This window comes from Scophthalmus maximus, chromosome 12 (genome assembly GCF_022379125.1).
Source record: "Scophthalmus maximus strain ysfricsl-2021 chromosome 12, ASM2237912v1, whole genome shotgun sequence".
Classification (NCBI taxonomy): Eukaryota; Metazoa; Chordata; class Actinopteri; order Pleuronectiformes; family Scophthalmidae; genus Scophthalmus; species Scophthalmus maximus.
In genome coordinates this window covers 9,460,001-9,477,500 of record NC_061526.1, presented here as the reverse complement: position 1 = coordinate 9,477,500, position 17,500 = coordinate 9,460,001, and the positions used below count along the sequence as shown (strand labels likewise).

At 49.2% G+C, this 17,500-nt stretch overlaps 3 protein-coding genes across 6 annotated transcripts in view; 1 reads left to right on the top strand and 2 right to left on the bottom strand.

Annotated features, from left to right (window-relative positions):
• The window catches only part of psip1b (PC4 and SFRS1 interacting protein 1b), a 7,818-nt gene extending 1,654 nt beyond the window's left edge, over positions 1-6,164 (bottom strand). The window contains exons 1-12 of the mRNA XM_047336300.1: positions 5,268-6,164; positions 4,064-4,215; positions 3,828-3,892; positions 3,592-3,727; positions 3,094-3,474; positions 2,772-3,008; positions 2,373-2,424; positions 1,500-2,191; positions 1,414-1,445; positions 1,347-1,383; positions 1,132-1,238; positions 37-1,039 (exon numbers count right to left, since the gene is read on the bottom strand). Of these exons, the coding sequence (XP_047192256.1) occupies positions 37-1,039; positions 1,132-1,238; positions 1,347-1,383; positions 1,414-1,445; positions 1,500-2,191; positions 2,373-2,424; positions 2,772-3,008; positions 3,094-3,474; positions 3,592-3,727; positions 3,828-3,892; positions 4,064-4,147 (2,826 nt within the window). The 5' untranslated portion in view covers positions 4,148-4,215; positions 5,268-6,164. The remainder of the gene's footprint in view (positions 1-36; positions 1,040-1,131; positions 1,239-1,346; positions 1,384-1,413; positions 1,446-1,499; positions 2,192-2,372; positions 2,425-2,771; positions 3,009-3,093; positions 3,475-3,591; positions 3,728-3,827; positions 3,893-4,063; positions 4,216-5,267) is intronic.
• The window catches only part of LOC118319804 (coiled-coil domain-containing protein 171-like), a 17,557-nt gene extending 392 nt beyond the window's left edge, over positions 1-17,165 (top strand). For 2 of the 4 annotated variants that reach the window (XM_035650454.2, XM_035650472.2), the window contains exons 2-23: positions 10,463-10,644; positions 10,834-11,083; positions 11,202-11,352; positions 11,490-11,659; positions 11,813-11,992; positions 12,068-12,160; positions 12,251-12,411; positions 12,567-12,705; positions 12,846-12,912; positions 13,002-13,111; positions 13,185-13,274; positions 13,375-13,545; positions 13,764-13,931; positions 14,007-14,150; positions 14,626-15,094; positions 15,181-15,294; positions 15,417-15,574; positions 15,695-15,838; positions 15,973-16,152; positions 16,237-16,382; positions 16,575-16,620; positions 16,719-17,165. In XM_035650454.2, the coding sequence (XP_035506347.2) occupies positions 10,856-11,083; positions 11,202-11,352; positions 11,490-11,659; positions 11,813-11,992; positions 12,068-12,160; positions 12,251-12,411; positions 12,567-12,705; positions 12,846-12,912; positions 13,002-13,111; positions 13,185-13,274; positions 13,375-13,545; positions 13,764-13,931; positions 14,007-14,150; positions 14,626-15,094; positions 15,181-15,294; positions 15,417-15,574; positions 15,695-15,838; positions 15,973-16,152; positions 16,237-16,382; positions 16,575-16,620; positions 16,719-16,919 (3,330 nt within the window). In that variant the 5' untranslated portion in view covers positions 10,463-10,644; positions 10,834-10,855 and the 3' untranslated portion in view covers positions 16,920-17,165. Of the gene's footprint in view, positions 1-9,807; positions 10,094-10,462; positions 10,645-10,833; positions 11,084-11,201; positions 11,353-11,489; positions 11,660-11,812; positions 11,993-12,067; positions 12,161-12,250; positions 12,412-12,566; positions 12,706-12,845; positions 12,913-13,001; positions 13,112-13,184; positions 13,275-13,374; positions 13,546-13,763; positions 13,932-14,006; positions 14,151-14,625; positions 15,095-15,180; positions 15,295-15,416; positions 15,575-15,694; positions 15,839-15,972; positions 16,153-16,236; positions 16,507-16,561; positions 16,621-16,718 lie in introns of those variants that run through there. The other 2 variants (XM_035650479.2, XR_007031781.1) reach the window with 2 other exon arrangements.
• Positions 6,313-9,680, bottom strand: wdr55 (WD repeat domain 55). Its single transcript, XM_035650843.2, has 4 exons — positions 8,742-9,680; positions 7,956-8,062; positions 7,451-7,720; positions 6,313-7,285 (listed from the first exon to the last, which is right to left on the bottom strand). Exons 1-4 carry the CDS (start codon positions 9,285-9,287, stop codon positions 6,952-6,954), a joined length of 1,257 nt encoding a protein of 418 aa, XP_035506736.1. The 5' UTR covers positions 9,288-9,680; the 3' UTR covers positions 6,313-6,951.
• Positions 17,166-17,500: the final 335 nt, after the last annotated feature.

Below are 17,500 nucleotides of genomic sequence, written 5' to 3'. Positions count from 1 at the left end.
GAATGTACATGAGTTGTTGTTGTTGTTGTTGTTTACCGGGTTGTCGGACTTGAGAGAGATCCTGATGTCTCCGTGGATCCGGTGCAGAGTGGAGTCCGTCAGCGTCATCGTCAAACTCTTCTTCTGCGTCCCCTCCGTCACCCTCCCTCCGCCCGACGACGTCTTGGCGTCGTTCTTTTCCTCCGCGCTCGTCTCCGACGACCTCTCTTCTTCTTCTGCTGTGGCTTTGTCGTCTTCCTCCTTCGGACTTTTCTCGTCTTCCTCCTGAGATTCCACTGCTACGTTTTCACTCTTGTCCCCGTTCTTCTTCGGTTCTCGCATCGTTCTTTCCTCCTCCGTTTCTTTCCTCTTCTTCTTCTTCTCTTTCTCTTTGGGCGCTCTTCTTTGCTCTTCTTTGCTCTGCTTTCTCGGCATCTCCTCTTCGCCGCTCTTCCTTCGTTTCTCCTCTTCGTCCTTGCCCCTCTTCCTCTTCTTCTTCTCTTCCGCTGTCGTCGTGCTCTTGTCTTTTTTGTCCTCTGTCGCCGCTCTCGTTCTCTCCGGTTCGGATTTCTTCTCTTTCTCCGCCTCCTTCACCTTTTTCTTCTCCTCCACCTTTCTGCTTTCCATCTTCTCCTCCTTCGCGGCAGCCGCTGTCGCAGTTGCCACTGTTCCTCCCATCATAGTCTTCACCTGAACCTTCGTTCCCCTTCCCGCCGTCGCCTTGACGATCTTTCCAATAATCCTTCGCTCGTCTTTCTTTTCTTCGTCCTTTTGCTGCTGCTTCTCCTCCGCTTTCATCCCGTCTTCCTTCTTTTCCTTGGTCTTCTCCTCGTCTGTCGTTTTACTCTTTGCCTTCACCTCCTGTATCGTGTCCGTTGTCGTCTTTCTGTCAGACGTCTTCACCTCGTCTTTCTCTTCTTTCGGTGTGACCTCTGTCGTCTTCTTCGTCTTCGTCTCTCCGAGCTCGTTCTTGACGCCACCGCCTGATTTCCGGATCTTGGTCGTTTCCTTCGCACCCTGCTGACTCTTCTTCTTCTTCTTTGCTCCGTCCCCGACTTTCCTGAGAAGAACAGAACAAAGACTTTTTAAACACTTTTATCTAAACGCACTTCCTCTAGCTGATGACGAGTGAGTGGGAGTTTCTTCTCATACAGCGCGCTCTTGGTCCCCTCCCTCCTCCTCGCTCCTCTTCCCGCCTTCAGCAGACCTCGCAGAGACTTCAACAGACTCTCCCTCTTGGCTACCAGGCGCCGCTCACGCTGCACGTGAAGAGACAGAAAAAGAAGAAGAAAAGAAGATGAAGATGAATTGTAAAAACAATTGTCTTAATTCTGCACTTAATATTTCATATTTGATTGCAGTTCTACCTCCTCGTCCACGGAGCCTCCTCCCTCCTTCTCCGACCTCCTCGTCGTCCTCCCTCTTCTCTCTGACTTATCTCCAGGTTTCTCTTCATCCTCTGCCTTCTTCTCTTCTTTCTTTCCTTCCACACCTCCGTCCTGTTTATTCTTCTTCTTCACCTGCTCCTCTTCCTCTCCTGTCACCTCCTCTCCTGCGTCCTTTGTTTTCTCCTTCTCCGACCTCCTCGTCGTCCTCCCTCCTCTGTCTGACTTTTCTCCAGGTTTCTCCTCCTCCATCGTCTTCATCTTCTCTTTCTTTCCATCCATCTTTTCAACCTTTACCCACACCCTTACTTTCTTCTGCCCCCCCTTCTCCTCCTCCTCCCTCTTCCTCCCTTGGCCCTCCTCCCTTCTCGTCGTCTCCTCTTCTCTCGTTCTCTTTCCGCTCCCTGCTCTCGTTTCTCTCCTCGTCCTCTCCTCGTCCTTTCCTTCCCACGTCTTCTCATTCTGCTCTCCTTTCTCGCCTCTCCTCGTCTTCATCATCGGAGTTTCTGTCGTTGCGGTCATCGTGTCTTTCTTGCCTTCGACAACTTCATCCTGTTTTGTTTTATCCTCCTTCTCTTCTTCCTTTCTTTCCGCTCCTTGGCTCTCGGAAAACTTCACCTCTTCCGTTTTCTCCTCTGTCTTCGTTGTCGTTTTCTCTTGCACTTCCTCTTCATCCTCCTCTTCTCTCTTTCTCTTGACTCTTCGACTCTTTGCTGACGTCTCGTCCTCCTCCTCTTCGTCGTCCTGTTCTCTCCGTCCTCTGCTGCTCCTGGACGTTTGTGTTGGAGCAGACTTTGGTTCTATGTTTTTCAGACTCTTAGCAGCTGCTGGGAAAACAAGAGAGTTGATCAGAAAGATTATTGATTTTTGATTTAATTATTAGCAGGGTGAGTGGCTTTGAGTTCTGTAGTCAGATTCTCATTAGCATATATATATATATATATATGTGTGTGAAGGTTAATGGATAAAACTGTCAATTTAAAGACAAGGTGCAGGTGTGTCTGTTACCTGCAGGCGTCACTGACGGACTGGCAGTCTGATTGTGTTGCTCGGCAACGACCTGAAGAATCAAAACACACAAGAAGAATTAGGCCCCGCCCACACAGATACTTTTACGAGTTTTCCCAGCCTCTCAGACGGAGACGTGTGGAAATGCTGCGGGTTCCGTTTTAGTCACAACTCGACGGCCAGCGGAGGACACAGAGCGTCACTAACACTTCCTGTCCAGTAACAGTTCCACCTCGTTGTCACCGCTCCAAAAAAAGAAATCCCCGCTCTGACTTTTCACCATCGCAACCAACCGCATAGTCGACAATTTACTTCCTGTTTACAGCTGAATGGTCACGTGACATGAATCTTCTTCCTCTGGGACATTTTGATCTCTTTGGGTTCATATGACTTTTTTACCTTGGACTCGGCCGCTCTGCTCCTGGTGGTTCTCGTCGCCTCTGAAGCGTCTGGCTCGGCTTTTTCCACCATCGCCGTCGTCGGCTCTTGGGCGGCGTTCTGCGTTTCCTGCTCTTCCAGAACTTTGCCTGCGGTTGTCTCGGCGAAGGATTCACTTCCTGGAGCATCGGCGGCCGGAGCCGATTCGGTCGCGCCGGCTTTGGAGAGAGTTTTTGTTTTCACCACGTTTGCTGTCGTCTGAGAAATTAATAAATTTAACGTCCACATGGTAGTTTGATCACTGTTATTTAACCAGATATCCTACATCAGATTAAACACTCACCTCCGCCTTGTCGCCTGGAGCAGCGTTTTTACTCATGCTCCCTCCCGCGGGTCCGTCGCCACTCGTTGGCGCATTCGACTCGGATCTTCTGCTTCTTGTCGTCACTGTCGTCTCCGAGGAATCCGGTGCCGTCGGAATCGGTCGGGACTCGGCTGTTTTCACCGGAGTGGATCTCAACGAGGCTCGAGTGGGAGTTTGAATAGCAGCAGTTTCTGTCGCTTTACTGTTGGCCTTCACAGGGGCCGACAGTAAAGTATTTTTCGGTGTAGAAGTCGGTTTAGCGGGTGTGGTTTTCTGGACAGATGTCGACTTGGCGGGTGTAGTTTTCTGGGAAGTAGTTGGTTTAGCAGGTGTTGTCTCTGTGCTGGTCTTTGCTTGTATCTGAGGAAACAACGGAACCAATGAAAGAATTCATCAGAGGAAATTAAAAAACAGGAATCAGTGCGGAAATCTTCCCACCGGGTATTGAACTCGTGACGGAGGGCGAGAGACACTGACTTTGCCTTTACTCCCGACTCCCGGTGTGTTCTGGATCTCCCACATGCCCTCGCTGAAGCCTTTGATGCGAACGCCGCTGCCATACTTCATCTTGTTGCCAAAGTACGGGACGACGTTCTCCGGGGGGATGCTACCTCTGAGGGGGGAGGGAGGGGAGAGTGAGATTGATCAGCACAGTTCAGTCAGCGCCGCCGACGCTTTCTTTCGTGTGAATGATGGAACTTGGGCGTACGCACATCTGGTGGGTCCCGAAAAAGAAGACCGGGACTCGCTTCTTGTAGCCGCTGTCAGACTTACAGACCTGAACACACACACACACACACACACACACACACACACACACACACACACACACACACAAGCATTACATTAAGTATAAAATCCACTTCATATAGATTGATAGTTTGATTTATTACTCATTTCTGTGGTTGTGATGTATTTACAGTGTGAGTGTGGTGTATTTGGTGCGTACCCTGGCAGGCCAGTGGGGGAAGCCCTTCATCTTGGCAAACACCAGGTCTCCCGGTTTGAAGCCGTCGCCGGGTTTCCCCGGCATCTCGCCGCTTCGGAGGGAATCGACCAGCGACCTTTGCACGTGTCGGCCCTGCCGGACTTGACACTCGGCTGACAACAGAAAACAAAAATCAGTGACTGTATATAAAGACGATCAGTCACTGTATATAAAGACGATCAGTCACTGTATATAAAGATGATCACTGACTGTATATAAAGACGATCACTGACTGTATATAAAGATGATCAGTCACTGTATATGAAGACGATCACTGACTGTATATAAAGACGATCAGAGACTGTATATAAAGATGATCACTGACTGTATATAAAGACGATCAGTGACTGTATATAAAGACGATCACTGACTGTATATGAAGACGATCACTGACTGTATATAAAGACGATCACTGACTGTATATAAAGATGATCACTGACTGTATATAAAGACGATCACTGACTGTATATGAAGACGATCACTGACTGTATATGAAGACGATCAGTGACTGTATATAAAGACGATCACTGACTGTATATAAAGACGATCACTGACTGTATATAAAGACGATCACTGACTGTATATAAAGACGATCACTGACTGTATATGAAGACGATCACTGACTGTATATGAAGACGATCAGTGACTGTATATAAAGACGATCACTGACTGTATATAAAGACGATCACTGACTGTATATGAAGACGATCACTGACTGTATATGAAGACGATCAGTGACTGTATATAAAGACGATCACTGACTGTATATAAAGACGATCACTGACTGTATATAAAGACGATCAGAGACATTTTTAAGGTTTCGTCGACTAATCGATGACTCAATAATGAAAACGCTTGTTAGTGACGACAACAAACTACGAAACACCGACTTCAGCAGCTCTGTTGTTATTTACGTTTGTGCTGCTGCTGTGACGTCACAATCCGATAAACAACAACCAAACTGCGGAAATTAAAAAGTGAGAAACGTTCGTTGCGCGCGCGCGTGAACCGCGTCGCGCTCTGTCCGTTATCACGCACTGTTTACTAATACAGGCGCGTTAGCACAGCAGCTAACACCCCCGTTAGCCGCCGGCAGCTCCCGGCAGCGGGATTCGAACCTCGCCTCATGCGGTTGCACCGTCGCCTGTTGGTTCAGCGGACTCACCGACACCGAGTGACGGTCCCGTGACGACTCGCCCCGGTGCTTCTCTCCTCTCGGTACAACACTGCGCTTCACTCCGCTCTGCAGCCGGTCGCCATGTTGGTGGATCTTCCTCCTGTCACGTGATCTCCCGACATTCATTTCGCGCCTGCGGTTGGACCGGACCAGAGCCGTGGAGAGAGAGAGTCGCGACAACGGAAGTCCTAAAGGCTTTGCTCGTCACGTGACTCACGTAGCCCCCATACATAGTTCCCGGAAGTTCCCTTTGAATCCATTATTCTGAGCGACGGAACTGCGATTTTTGTTAATCAGTCGCCAATAAATGTATGGATTGACAATATAGCAGACCGACATGACCATGTAGTTACTCTATGTAGTTAGTCAATACGTTTTTTAAAGTAACATTTTATTAACTATTGAAGGCTTTAATGTTCACGTTGATTTGATTCAGATGTGATGCGCAGCTTCTCACTTCCGGGAACTATTGTGAGTCTCCATGATCCGCCATTGCAGGAAAAATAAAAAGGTCCATTTGAGAGAATGGAGTTGTCGCGACTCTCTTTCTCAACGACTCTGGTCGGAAGCAACCCAACAATATTAAATTTTTTTGGTCATAGAAATCTTTAAAGCTAAATGTTCAAACTCGAGATGCTGGTACCACTTTTTATATTATTTTTTGCCTCAAAATCACAATCTTGATCAAATTTTGTTAAAATTCAGCCAATTAATTGCCTGTCAAACCAAATTGATTAATCATCCAAGTATAAGTATATTCGAGGCATAATGAAACACTTTAATAAAACTACGATAATCAATATTTTCCTTTTATCCTGGTCGATTGATATTTCAATGTTGTCAAAGTTTAGATGTTTCTTTCATCCTAAAAACGAAAGAAAAGTTCAAATAAAAGTTTTCACAATTTGAGTGTAAAACCACGTCTATATCTTAAGACTTTGAACTTAAAATACAGAATTTAATATACTGTATATGAGAATAAATCATAAATGTGTTGTGGAGGTCAATTTCTGCCTAAATTGTACAGTGTATGTAAAATGAAAAGATGAAAACACTGGTTTATTAACTTGTTATATTCAATTTCTTTTCCACTTGATACGTTGAGTCATTTTGAACAATGTATTTACACAACATATACAATAATGCAATTAACCGGCTCGATTAGTTTCATACAAATACGCTTACATCAAATTCAACCAGAATTGACCTAATATACTGCAGCTAGTTTACAGGCTAATACCTGGATGTCTTTGGATCTGCATGATGAGAGTTACACAGGGAGGAAACATGTTGATACAATATATCAGACATAGACCTAATATTCTTATTTTCCTAATTTAGGAATTTGAAATCCTGAAGCTGAAGTAAGATCCTTTTTACTCCTCTGGGACCTTCCCTGTTTATCCCACCACATTTGCGTTTGTGAGTGACCTCATGTTTCCATTTGCAAATGCTGAGTCACCAATGATGGGGGGTTTTCGAGGTGGAAGTCGTCTCTGAAGTTAAGGCGCCAACGCTGTCGGGACTGGAGGTTCAGTAGCTACCAACGTTTGCCGCGATGACGTCCATCATAATGTTTTCACCATCCGGTCATTGTGAGGCCCTTTGGGTGACAGTCAGGACCAATCAGACCTTTCTACTGTCCAAGGCACAGTAATGACCAACTGAGTTTTTAATCACTGCCACTGTCACTGTCATCCGCTTCCTCCTCCTCCTCCTCTTCCTCCTCCTTCTTCTCCGGTTCCTCCACGAGTCCTGAGAAGAAGTCGTTGTCTCCGTGGGCCTTCTTGGTGAGGGACTTCATCCGTCCGTCTTTCTTTTTCCTCTTGCGGTATTCGTTGACCGTTGTGTCGGGCAAACTGGAAATGTCCCAGAACTTGATGAGCTGGTCGTGGCCACAGCTGGCCAGGAAGCGCGAGTCCCAGGACGTGGAAAGCTCCTCGATGGGTTCGCCGACGTGCTGCCCAATGCAGCCGATGACCCGGTTGGGAAGAAGGTTGACGGCTCTGGTGCAGGACAGACACACAATGTTACTATGAAGTTATACATGTTTGTAACTTATGAGCAACAAATTGGGCTAGCCGGATTGAGATGTTGACTAAGAGGGACACAAGTGAGAAGAAACAAACACCAGAGTGGATGTAACCTCTCAAGGTGAGTGACCAACTCACCGGATGAACCCGTCCATGGAGGCGATGCACATGATGTTGTCGGTGACGGGCGTGATGCAGTCCACCGACTCCGCCTTGATGGCGAAGCGGTCGCTGGTGGCCCCGAAGCCGTTCCAGTTGAAGATGTAGATGGTGCCCTCGCTGGAGCCGCACACCACCTTCTTCCCCCGCTTCATCAGCGCTACCGAGGTCAGATCGCCGCTCTGGAACTCCGACTGCAGCTCGAAGCGCCGCCTCTTGATGTTGAAGACGCCCATGGTCCCGTCGCCGCTGTTTCAGAGAAGATCAAAGTTGCATTCGGGGTTCGAGCGTTGAAAACACAAGCTACATTGAGGAAATGAAACTGATAATGATAGATCATGCTTCGACTGTTGGCTGAGAAGAATTTCTCGGAGGTACCGGGAGAAGGAATGAAAGCCAATCCAAAAACTGACGGCGCGCTGTGGAAACTGGTCAGCCAAGACGTTAAGTACACATCATTTCAGGTTAATGGGATAAAACACACCTGGCGGTGAGCAGGATCCGCTTGGCCTGGTCCACGGCGATGTCGCTGATGTAATCGTCGTGTTGTTTCACATCCATGAACGCCGTCCCTTTCCTCATGTCCCACACCTTACGAAATGAAACACAAAAATCAAGAAGGTTACAGCTCAGCGGGGCGATAGCTCTCAGCCAAGAACATCACGGCAAGTCGATTTCATTAGGGAGGAGCTTTCTACAGGGGGATTATCATCCTGTCCTGCCAGACGCAACACAATCTTGAGGAAATGCTGCTGCTGTGAACGCATCTTTCTCTGACACTCGCCTACTGCCTTCGGCAAACTCCGGAAAATACCCCAGACCCAATATTCCAAGTATATTACAGAATTTGTGTCGGAAAACAGCTTCAGACGATGCAGATTTGTTGATTGACCAGATTGTGGGAGGTTTTATGGACCGTTACCGTGTTGGCCAAGTTGCTTTCTGGCCAACTTGGCCTTCGAGAGCAGAATATATGAATGATGATTCAGAGATAACGACTGACATTCCCTTGTACTTTTCTTAAGCGAGGTTGAAAGATTTCGTCTTCCGAGTTGCGTAGAACTCGCTATCAGACCCTTTACAGACCAGGTGAGTCCCTCCGACCATCCAACGACCATCTAGACCCAACAAAGATCTCAGACCACTGACAACCGTCACAGCACCAACAACCCATGACAAGATCAGCACGTATCAAGTTGGATCATCCGACCGCCTCAGACCATCAACCCTCAGTGTCCGTGTCAAGTAAAGGAACAGCTTCTGTCCGGACCTTCAGGGTTCCTCCGTCGTCTCCGGTGGCCAGGATGTTCTCGTCCACCAGCAGCAGGCTGTTGATGGGAGCCCCGTGCGCCCCGCGGATCCTGGTGACCAGCTGCCCCCGCTCCACGTCCAGCAGGTGCACGGCCTTGTCCCGGGACACGCTGTAGAGCTGAAGCCCGTCCGCGGAGAAGCGCACCTGGCGGCAGGACTTCATGTGGTGGCCCGACGACCACACCTCGCGGTTCTCCCCCTCCGTGCACGAGTACGAGTAGGCGTACACGTCCCCGTCCACGTCGCCGCACACCAGCAGGTCCCGGCTCGGGTGCAGCGCCACCGTGTTGGCGATCGCCTCCAGGCGGATGTTCTCCGGGGTGTCCCGGATCTTCGGCGCGGGCGGCTCGTCCTCATCCTCGTCCTCGTCGGGATCAGGGTCCGGGTCTTGACCCTCAGGCTCCGAGTCTGAGGTCTCTGCGTCTCTGGGGGTCTCCGGTCCGTCTGTTTTGTCCGTCTCTGTCCCCGTGGATCCAGTTTCAACGTGTTCCGAGGGCGCCGCCATGTTGTTTGAGTTCTCTCTTCTTCTTCTACGATGAAATGCGGCAGCGTGTGCCAAGAGCTCGACACCGCCCCCCTCTGCTCGTCCAAAAAAAACGTCTACAGAGAAATTAAATGCTGGAAATATTTCAACTGTTATTTTTACAGATGATGAATTGATGAAATAGTCTCTGGGTTCAATTATAACTCGAACATAATTTTAATAAACAATCAGTCAAATTCAAAATAAAACTATCACAGCGGAGTTATGAACTAATATAAGAATAATACAGTGTTTCATATTTTATGTACTACTGCACTATTTCCACTGTTAATATTTCATGAAAATTCCTAAAATGTATTATTCTTATTCTCTATATTTTTTGCAATTGGTATATTTAAAATGTATTTGTGTAAATATTGTATATGTTTTTAAAGTGTGCTATGTGAAACGTGCTGCTGTTACACCGGAATTTCCCAGCTTGGGATGAATAGAGTAACTATATATCTATCTATTTATTTTATCATCATAATTATTATATCATATTCGACAATGATTATAACAACAATAACATCGGTAACCTTACATTTATGACACATTTTTAATGAATTCAAAGTCATAATATGTCGTTATATGTGTTTATTTACTTTTTTCTTTATTTAATAAAGCGGTTTGTTCATAATCGTCATTTAATAAAAATAAAAAAACACTAAAAATGAGTGGACGATCACCATTGGCCAATCATCCAGCCAATCCGGAGTTCATGCGGAAATGACGTACGGACGCTAAAGATGGCGTCAGATTCAAACGGCTGCGGATCAGATGCTACAGTACGTGTTTATAACAGTTTACTACGCGTTATTAGTGTGTTTTCTGATTCGTGTAGACGTTTCACATAGTCGCATATTTGTTAAACTTGATTTAGGAGCTAACGGTGACGTGAATGTTGAATGTTAACGGTGGAAAAACGTCTTTTGTTCGGGTTGTTTCGTATGAAATAACAGAACTCCATTCACAGAATTTCAGATTTTTAAACCGTTTGTTGACTAATAAAAATATAGATGGTTTAAAATCGTAGCCTGACGTTATTGACACTTGAACTCCTCTGTGTGTTTGATTGGTGCCAAATTGTAAAGTGGATCCTTGTGGTTCGTCAACAGCAATATAAGTTGTTATATTAAAAACGTCGGTTTGTGAAGGGGGTTCGTTTTCTTGACACGTGAGGGATCGAGTGCGTCGTCTGGCAAGACAACAGCAACCAGGCAACCAGGCAACCAGGCAGCCAGGCAACCAGGCAACCAGGCAACCAGGCAGCCTCCTCACCAGTACCGAGCCAACCTCCGTGGGTCTCTGCTGTTTGTTAATATCTGCAGGTGTCGAGGTGAATGTACATCTATTTCTCTACTATAACTGTTTTTAATGGACATAATTATAAACTACAGGCACATGAAGAACAACATCTGAAATCTATGAAGATTATATGGATGCACCAATTCTAAAAGATAATTATTTTTTACATCCTGTATTTTTTTTTTTGAAACTGCCTCATGAGTTCTTATTCTTTTTCCAGGCCGAAAGGACCCGTCAGCACCATGCAACAGGAGGAGACGCAAGCAGGAGACGGAGGAGGACGGAGAGACGAGGATGAGCGAGGAAGAGGGAGGGATGGGAGGAGGAGGAGGAGGAAGGAGAGGGAGAGCGACGGCAGAGGGAGGAGGGCGGCGTCAGAGGGCGGCGAGGAGACGGGGGCGACGCTGAGGTGGAGGATCCACCAGCTGGAGAAAGAGAAACTGGAGCTGACGTCTGGACACAACCGGGAGGTGAGAGCATGACTGTTGCCTGGCAATCAACGTCCAATTCACTGTTCAAACACTGCCTCTTTATGTTTTTATTATTGTGTGTGTGTGTGTGTGTGTGTGTGTGTGTGTGTGCGTGCAGCTGTGCAGGCTACAGGCGGAGCTGACCCGGCTGAGGTCATCGGTGGAGCGAGGTGAAGCTCAGGGGGCGGAGCTTCAGTATCAGCTGACCCTTAGCCAGCGAGATGCGGCGCGAGCTGCTGAGCTCAGCCGAGACAAGCGCAGTCTCACAGGTACGTGAATCAAACGTGCCACCCCCAAGAATACGCACAAGGAGAGCGGTCAAAAACGTGATAGTAGTTTTATAGTGTGTGTGTGTGTGTGTGTGTGTGTGTGTGTGTGTGTGTGTGTGTGTGCGCGTGTGTGTCAGAGCGAGCGGCAGAGCTCCAGCAGACGGTGCAGGAGCTGCAGAGAGCCCTGGACATCACCCGACAGGCCCGGGAGGAGGACCAGCATGCTTTGCAGCAGGAGGTGGAGGAACGCGACAAACTGATTCACAGTCTCAGCTCCGAGAACCAGCAACTGCACCAACTGCTGCAGGTCACACACACACACACACACACACGCACACACACACACACACACACACAATCTTAAAAGTCAAAATCAGGATTCTGCGTGAACAGGAACTCTTGATTCCTAAGTGAGTCGAGGTCCATTAAACTCAAACTCTCTGCATCTGCTCGTCTTCAGGAGCAGGAGGCGGCTCTGGACGAGAGGGAGAGGAGGATGGAGGAGGCGAGGGAAGAGAGGGAGAAGGAGGCGAGGGAGGTGAGGGAGGAGAGGAAGAAGGAGGCGGAGGCAAACAGACGACAAGCTGATGAACTGAAATACCTGATGGAGAGAGAGGAGAGGAGCAGGAGGGAGAAGGAGGTGATGAGAGACGTCTGAAGGTGGCGATGAAGGAAGTAAAAAAAAGTTTGTATATAAAGACGACGTTCATTGCAGGCGTCAGATCAGCAGTTGAGGTCTCTGGAGTCAAACATCGAGGCCGAGCGAGCGGCTCACCTGGAATCCAAGTTCAACTCCGAGCTCGTCCAGGTAACACACACACACACAACATACTGTTAATAAGATGAGTCGATTGGCGTCTGTGGGGTGAATTCTCTCCGTGGCCTTGTGACGCGGCAGCTGCGGGTGCGGGACCTGGAGGCGGCGGTGGCGGTGGAGCGGTCCGGCCAGCAGGAAGCGCAGTGCGGCCTGGAGCTGCTCAGGGCTCAGCTCAGAGAGATGGAGAGAGCCCGCAGCCTGGAGAGAGAGAGGCACAGTGGCACTGAGCGCGCTCTGGAGCGGTGAGGTCACGACAACAACAACAACAACACATGTCCTTTAGTTTTCAGTTTATATTTGAGATTTTATCTTTTACTTGTATTGCTTCAGTTTTAATATGCAGTAAAGACTTTTAACTTTTTTCTTTCTTTTTTCCTGTTTGCGTATGTGTGTGCAGGTTGGAGGCGGAGTATGAGCAGTGTAAGTCTGACCTCGGCGTTGCTATGGAAACTGAGAGGAAGTCGACCTCTGACCTCTCGGGGAGGCTGGAGGAGGAAAAGAAACGACACAGAGACACATGCTCGCGGCTGCAGCAGGTAACACACACACACACACAAAGAGCTCAGTTATTTTGAAAAAATATAAATTAAGAAGAACATTTTTTGTGTAAGTCTGATTCACCTCCGTCATGTAATCCTGTGTGTGTGTGTGTATGTATGTGTGTGTGTGTGTTTAGACTAAAGAGGCTTATGTGAACTGTGTGCAGAAGATCAGAGAAACACTCCAACAACACAACTTTACAGGTACACACACACACAGACACACACACAGAGACAAACTCTGGGAGAATCGACCAGCTGATGTTTGTGTGTGTGTGTGTGTGCGTCTGCAGGCTGCAGTCCTCTTGCAGTGCATGATGGGAGTTCTTCTGCTGAGGTGCTGCGGCAGCTGGAGTTGATGCTCGACACCTCTGAGCTCCGACTGAAGGAAACAGAGAAACAGGTGAACGTTCTGGGTCTCCGTTCGTTGGTCCTTGTTCTTTCTGTCTGACTGAGGTTTGTTCTCTCTCTCTCAGGTCCAGGATCTGCTCCGTGCGTCAGAGCTGCTGCAGCAGGAGAACCACACCCTCGGACGGCTGACCTCGGATCAGAGCCGACAGAGAGAGGTGAGCGTCCCGACCCACAGAACCGTGGTGGAGGGGGGTTCACTGTGAAACCTCGGGGGGTTTGAAGGAGACGACTGTTGGTCTGACTCTTGTGCCTCAGGAGTCCCGGGAGGAGTCGGTCCGATTGGAGGAGGAGCTGAAGCGCCTTTGCCAGCAGAGCTCCGATTGGTCGACGCAGAGCCGCGAGCTGAGGGCGGGGCTGCAGAGAGAGAGAGAGGAGAGGGCGAAAGAAGTCCAGAGGCTGACGGACGACTACGACAAAGAGTCAAAGGTCATTACATGTATGTGTATATATATATATACGGTCGCTGATCGTCACAGTTTTGGCCCTGAAGCTGTTCACTAGATTATAAAAATCTTCTTCGTCTCTTCTCATCTTCTTAATGTCGTTATGTTGAAAGTATTTAATTTCACTCATCATGATGCTGAGTTAATCCTGTAACATGCCGTCACACTGTGTGTGTGTGTGTGTGTGTGTGTGTGTCTCAGGTCCGTCTGTCCTTCCTCTACTGTCTCTACCAGCGCCTCCTGGCCGGCTGCGTCCTCCTCACTCAGCCCCACAGCATCCTGGGTAACTTCACCTGGAAGGAGCTGTGCGACGTCATCTGCGAACAAGTCGACCGACTGACCTCTGACCTCCAGGCGGCCAACGACAAAGTGAGCAGTCGAGTGACATCTTCATTTTCATTTCATATATTTATATTTAAAAATATATTGTTGTTGTTGTTGTAGATCGCCCGCCTGCAGCTCGTGTGCGAGAAGAAGAGCATGTGTGTTCACAAGCTGCAGCGTGCGTTGTCCCGTCTGGAGAAGAGCGCCAGGAGGAGGGAGGAGGCCCGGAGCGACCAGCACACGCTGCTGCAGCACGAGCTGCAGGTAACGCACACACACACACACACACACACACACACACACACACACACACACACACACACCTCCAGGGTCTCTGTCGCTAGGGAGGGGGAGTCAAGTTGTCCGCACAGCGCTGAATCTTCACTTCTTCGTCACCACGAGGAGAAACTCACATATCAGAGATATGATTTATTATAGTGATGAATACAAGCGGGACGTCCTGATCCAGATTTGATTTTCGTGACATGAATCATTCATGTTCCAGGTTATGGTTTCTTATAAAACCGACATCCTGAAATTTTATTTTTATATCTTTTATATCTCAGCTGTTTGACGACAACTCCTCCACTCAGGGGTGCGTTTCCTCATTCTGTTGCCAATCAGAGAGCTTCTGGAGTTTTTTAACTCCTCCCCCCATGACTTGAAGCTGATGTCCACCTCTCTCTCTCTCTCTCTCTCTCTCTCTCTCTCTCTCTCTCTCTCTCTCTCTCTCTCTTAGGTGTGTCGCTCCGAGTGCGACGTTCTCCGCGGTCAGGTCTCCTCCCTGACCTCTGACCTCTCGCTCCTCTCCGGAAGCCGCAGGGAGTCGGCCTCCCTGCTGGCGGCCTGCGCCCTCCTGGCCGGGGCGCTGAGACACGCCCACCGCCGCCTGCGGACGCTCTGCGAGCAGAAAGATCTTGTGTGCAGGCGTCTGGCGGAGAGCGAGGCGCTGGAGGAGGAGGTGCGGAGGCTGGCCAGCGCTCTGGGTGGTGAGGAGGATGAGGACGAGGAGGAGGAGAGAGGGAGGAGGGCGGTGAGGAGGTGGAGGAGGAGCGTGTGGGCGGTGCTGGCGGCGAGGAGGTGGCGTGCACTGGCGAAAGAGACGACGGTGTTGTTTCGGCTGGAGAGAGGAGGCGGCGTTCCGGATGTGTGTGTCTGTGGTGATGTGGCGAGGGCGACTCAGGAGGGACAAATCAAATCGACAACAGGTCGGTGCTTGTTCTGTCATTTCATCACACCAGTGTGATGAAGTCGTTTCATTTTATCAAAAAAATGTGTGTGTGTTGTGTTTTAGATGAAGATGATGGAGGTCGTGAAGGTGTGTATGCTCGGTGGATTCGCTCGAAACGTCTCTCCTCTACCATAGTGTCCTCCATGGCTGACCTGCAGGGGGCGCTAGAGGACAATGGTAACCACACACACACACACACACACACACACACACACACACACACACACGGACCATATTAATCAACACACAGTGTCAGTTTGTTGAGGTGTTGAAGGCGATGTGTCGTTGTCACTCTCCAGGCTCCTCCCCTCCAGATGTCACGGCCGCAGCTCGTTCCAGTTTGTCCCGCCTCCTGGATCACCTGCTTGACCAATCGGACGCGGCGTCCCGCAGAGCGGACGACGGCGGCAACACACTGAGCTGGCGCCTGAAGCTGCCTCCGCGGACCAACACGAAGGTCTGTGAAGAAGGAAATTAAATTATAGATCGGTGAACGGTTCGTGAACACGCGTCACGTCAGCCACCTGCTGAACATAGACCTCTGTGTGTGTGCGTGTGCATGTTCTTCCGTCACCAGGCCCTGGTGTCCACCCTGCAGCAGCACTTCCTGCTCTTCAGCCAACGACTGCACTCGGCCGAGGTGGAGAGGCGGAGTCTCAGGCTGGAGGCGGCCAATCTGAAGAAAGGACTGCGACGGGAGAGGGAGGACACCTGCAGGACGGTGAGGCCGCTCACACACACACACACACACACACACACACCTGAGCTGTGTGTGAGAGATGATGGCAGAGCTGAGTGTGTGTGTGTGTGTGTGTGTGTGTGTGTGTGTGTGTGTGTGTGTGTGTGTGAGTCCAGGTCCCGGCCGAGCGTTTCCACAGTGTGTGTGCGGAGCTCCGTCAGGCTCTGGCCAGGGAACAGGAGGCTCAGTCGCTGATCCATGAACAGACCGAGCGGCTGCACGCGCTGCAGCATGAGGTGAACGCACAGGCCGCCGGGCAGAGCGACCCACAATGCACCCTGAGCCAGACCACACAGGTACGTCTCCATCACACAGGTCGTCTGAAGGGAGTTCATTATCATTTACTGACTTCCTCTCTCTCTCTCTCTCTCTCTGCTCAGGCTCTGTCGGATGCCCGACAGGAAGCGAGTCGGAGGAAGCGCACGCTGAGGATTCTGGGTAAACACCTGTCGGGTGTTCAGAGCGAGAAGAAGCAGCTGGAGGACAGGCTGCGTCGGGCCGAGGGCGAGCTGAGGGACGCCACGAGGTGACAAACAAACTAACACACTCATTCAAATTTATATTTATATAATTAGTTTTCTTTGTTTTTCTTTGATTTATGCAAATGAGGGGGCTGTCACTCAGACTGTGTCTTTCCACCCATTGGTTGATCCACAGACGATCTAGTGCGTAAGATCGACTGCTCATGTCTGGCTGTGTTTGTTCTTGTGTGTCGCAGACGTACAGATGATCTGATCAGCGGCACGAAGACGAGCCTGACAGAGGTCCACACACACACACACACACACACACACACACACACACACACAGGCACACTCTTACACACCTGTCTATCATAATAATACCTGTGTCCATGTTTCAGGTAACCGTGGAAACTCCTCCACTTGTTCCCCTTCCTGAGCAGAAGGAGGAGGAGTCTAAACCTCCTGTTCCCCCCGATCCAAACCCCGCCCCCTCCTCCCCTGTTTCCAAACCCCCCGGGGCCAAGATGAAGAAGAAGAAGAGCGTGGGTCACGTGAAGAGCAGCAGGAGAGCGACAGACAGGTTTTCCGTGGTGGTCTGAACTCATCAGCGCCCCCTGCAGTCCCGAGGGTCTGTGATGGAGAGAACAGGTTCAAGCTCTCTGAGCTTTAGTTTTGGAAAAACGTTGTGGACCAGTTGTGTGATATTGATTGTGTCGGTCACGGAAGTTCTTTGATGTAGCTGCTGAAACAGTCCTGGAAAGATGTGAAGTTGATGTCAACGTCCAGACAATCCAAACTTTATTTATATGAGTTGTCATTTATAGAAACAAAGATCTTTTTTTCAACATGGTTGTTTTGTTTTTTTATTCTTTATCTTTCACCACACACACACACATACACACTCACATGGTGTGTCACCAACCAGCTGTGTGTGTGTGTGTGTGTGTGTGTGTTCCCTCAGAATGTGTAAAAGCAGAAACGTGGACAAACAAACGTGAGAAAAGTTTAAACCACAGGAAGAAAAACACAACACTTTACTTCTGCTGTATCAGCATGATGACTGAGTGTGTGTGTGTGTGTGTGTGTGTGTAGCCCTCAGGCTTTGCCTCTGAATTTCTATTAATGTGCGAATACAGAAAAACCAGGCTCACGCTCACACACCCTCAGGCTGTGTGTGTGT

Bases quoted from the DNA above. Each gene is read 5' to 3' on its own strand.
- wdr55 (XM_035650843.2), bottom strand. From the start codon at position 9,287: ATGGCGGCGCCCTCGGAACACGTTGAAACTGGATCCACGGGGACAGAG. The intron at 8,063-8,741 runs GTCCGGACAGAA...TCATTTCGTAAG, and splicing joins ACGACGGAGGAACCCTGAAG to GTGTGGGACATGAGGAAAGG. The intron at 7,721-7,955 runs GTGTGTTTTATC...TCTCTGAAACAG, and splicing joins CGGATCCTGCTCACCGCCAG to CGGCGACGGGACCATGGGCG.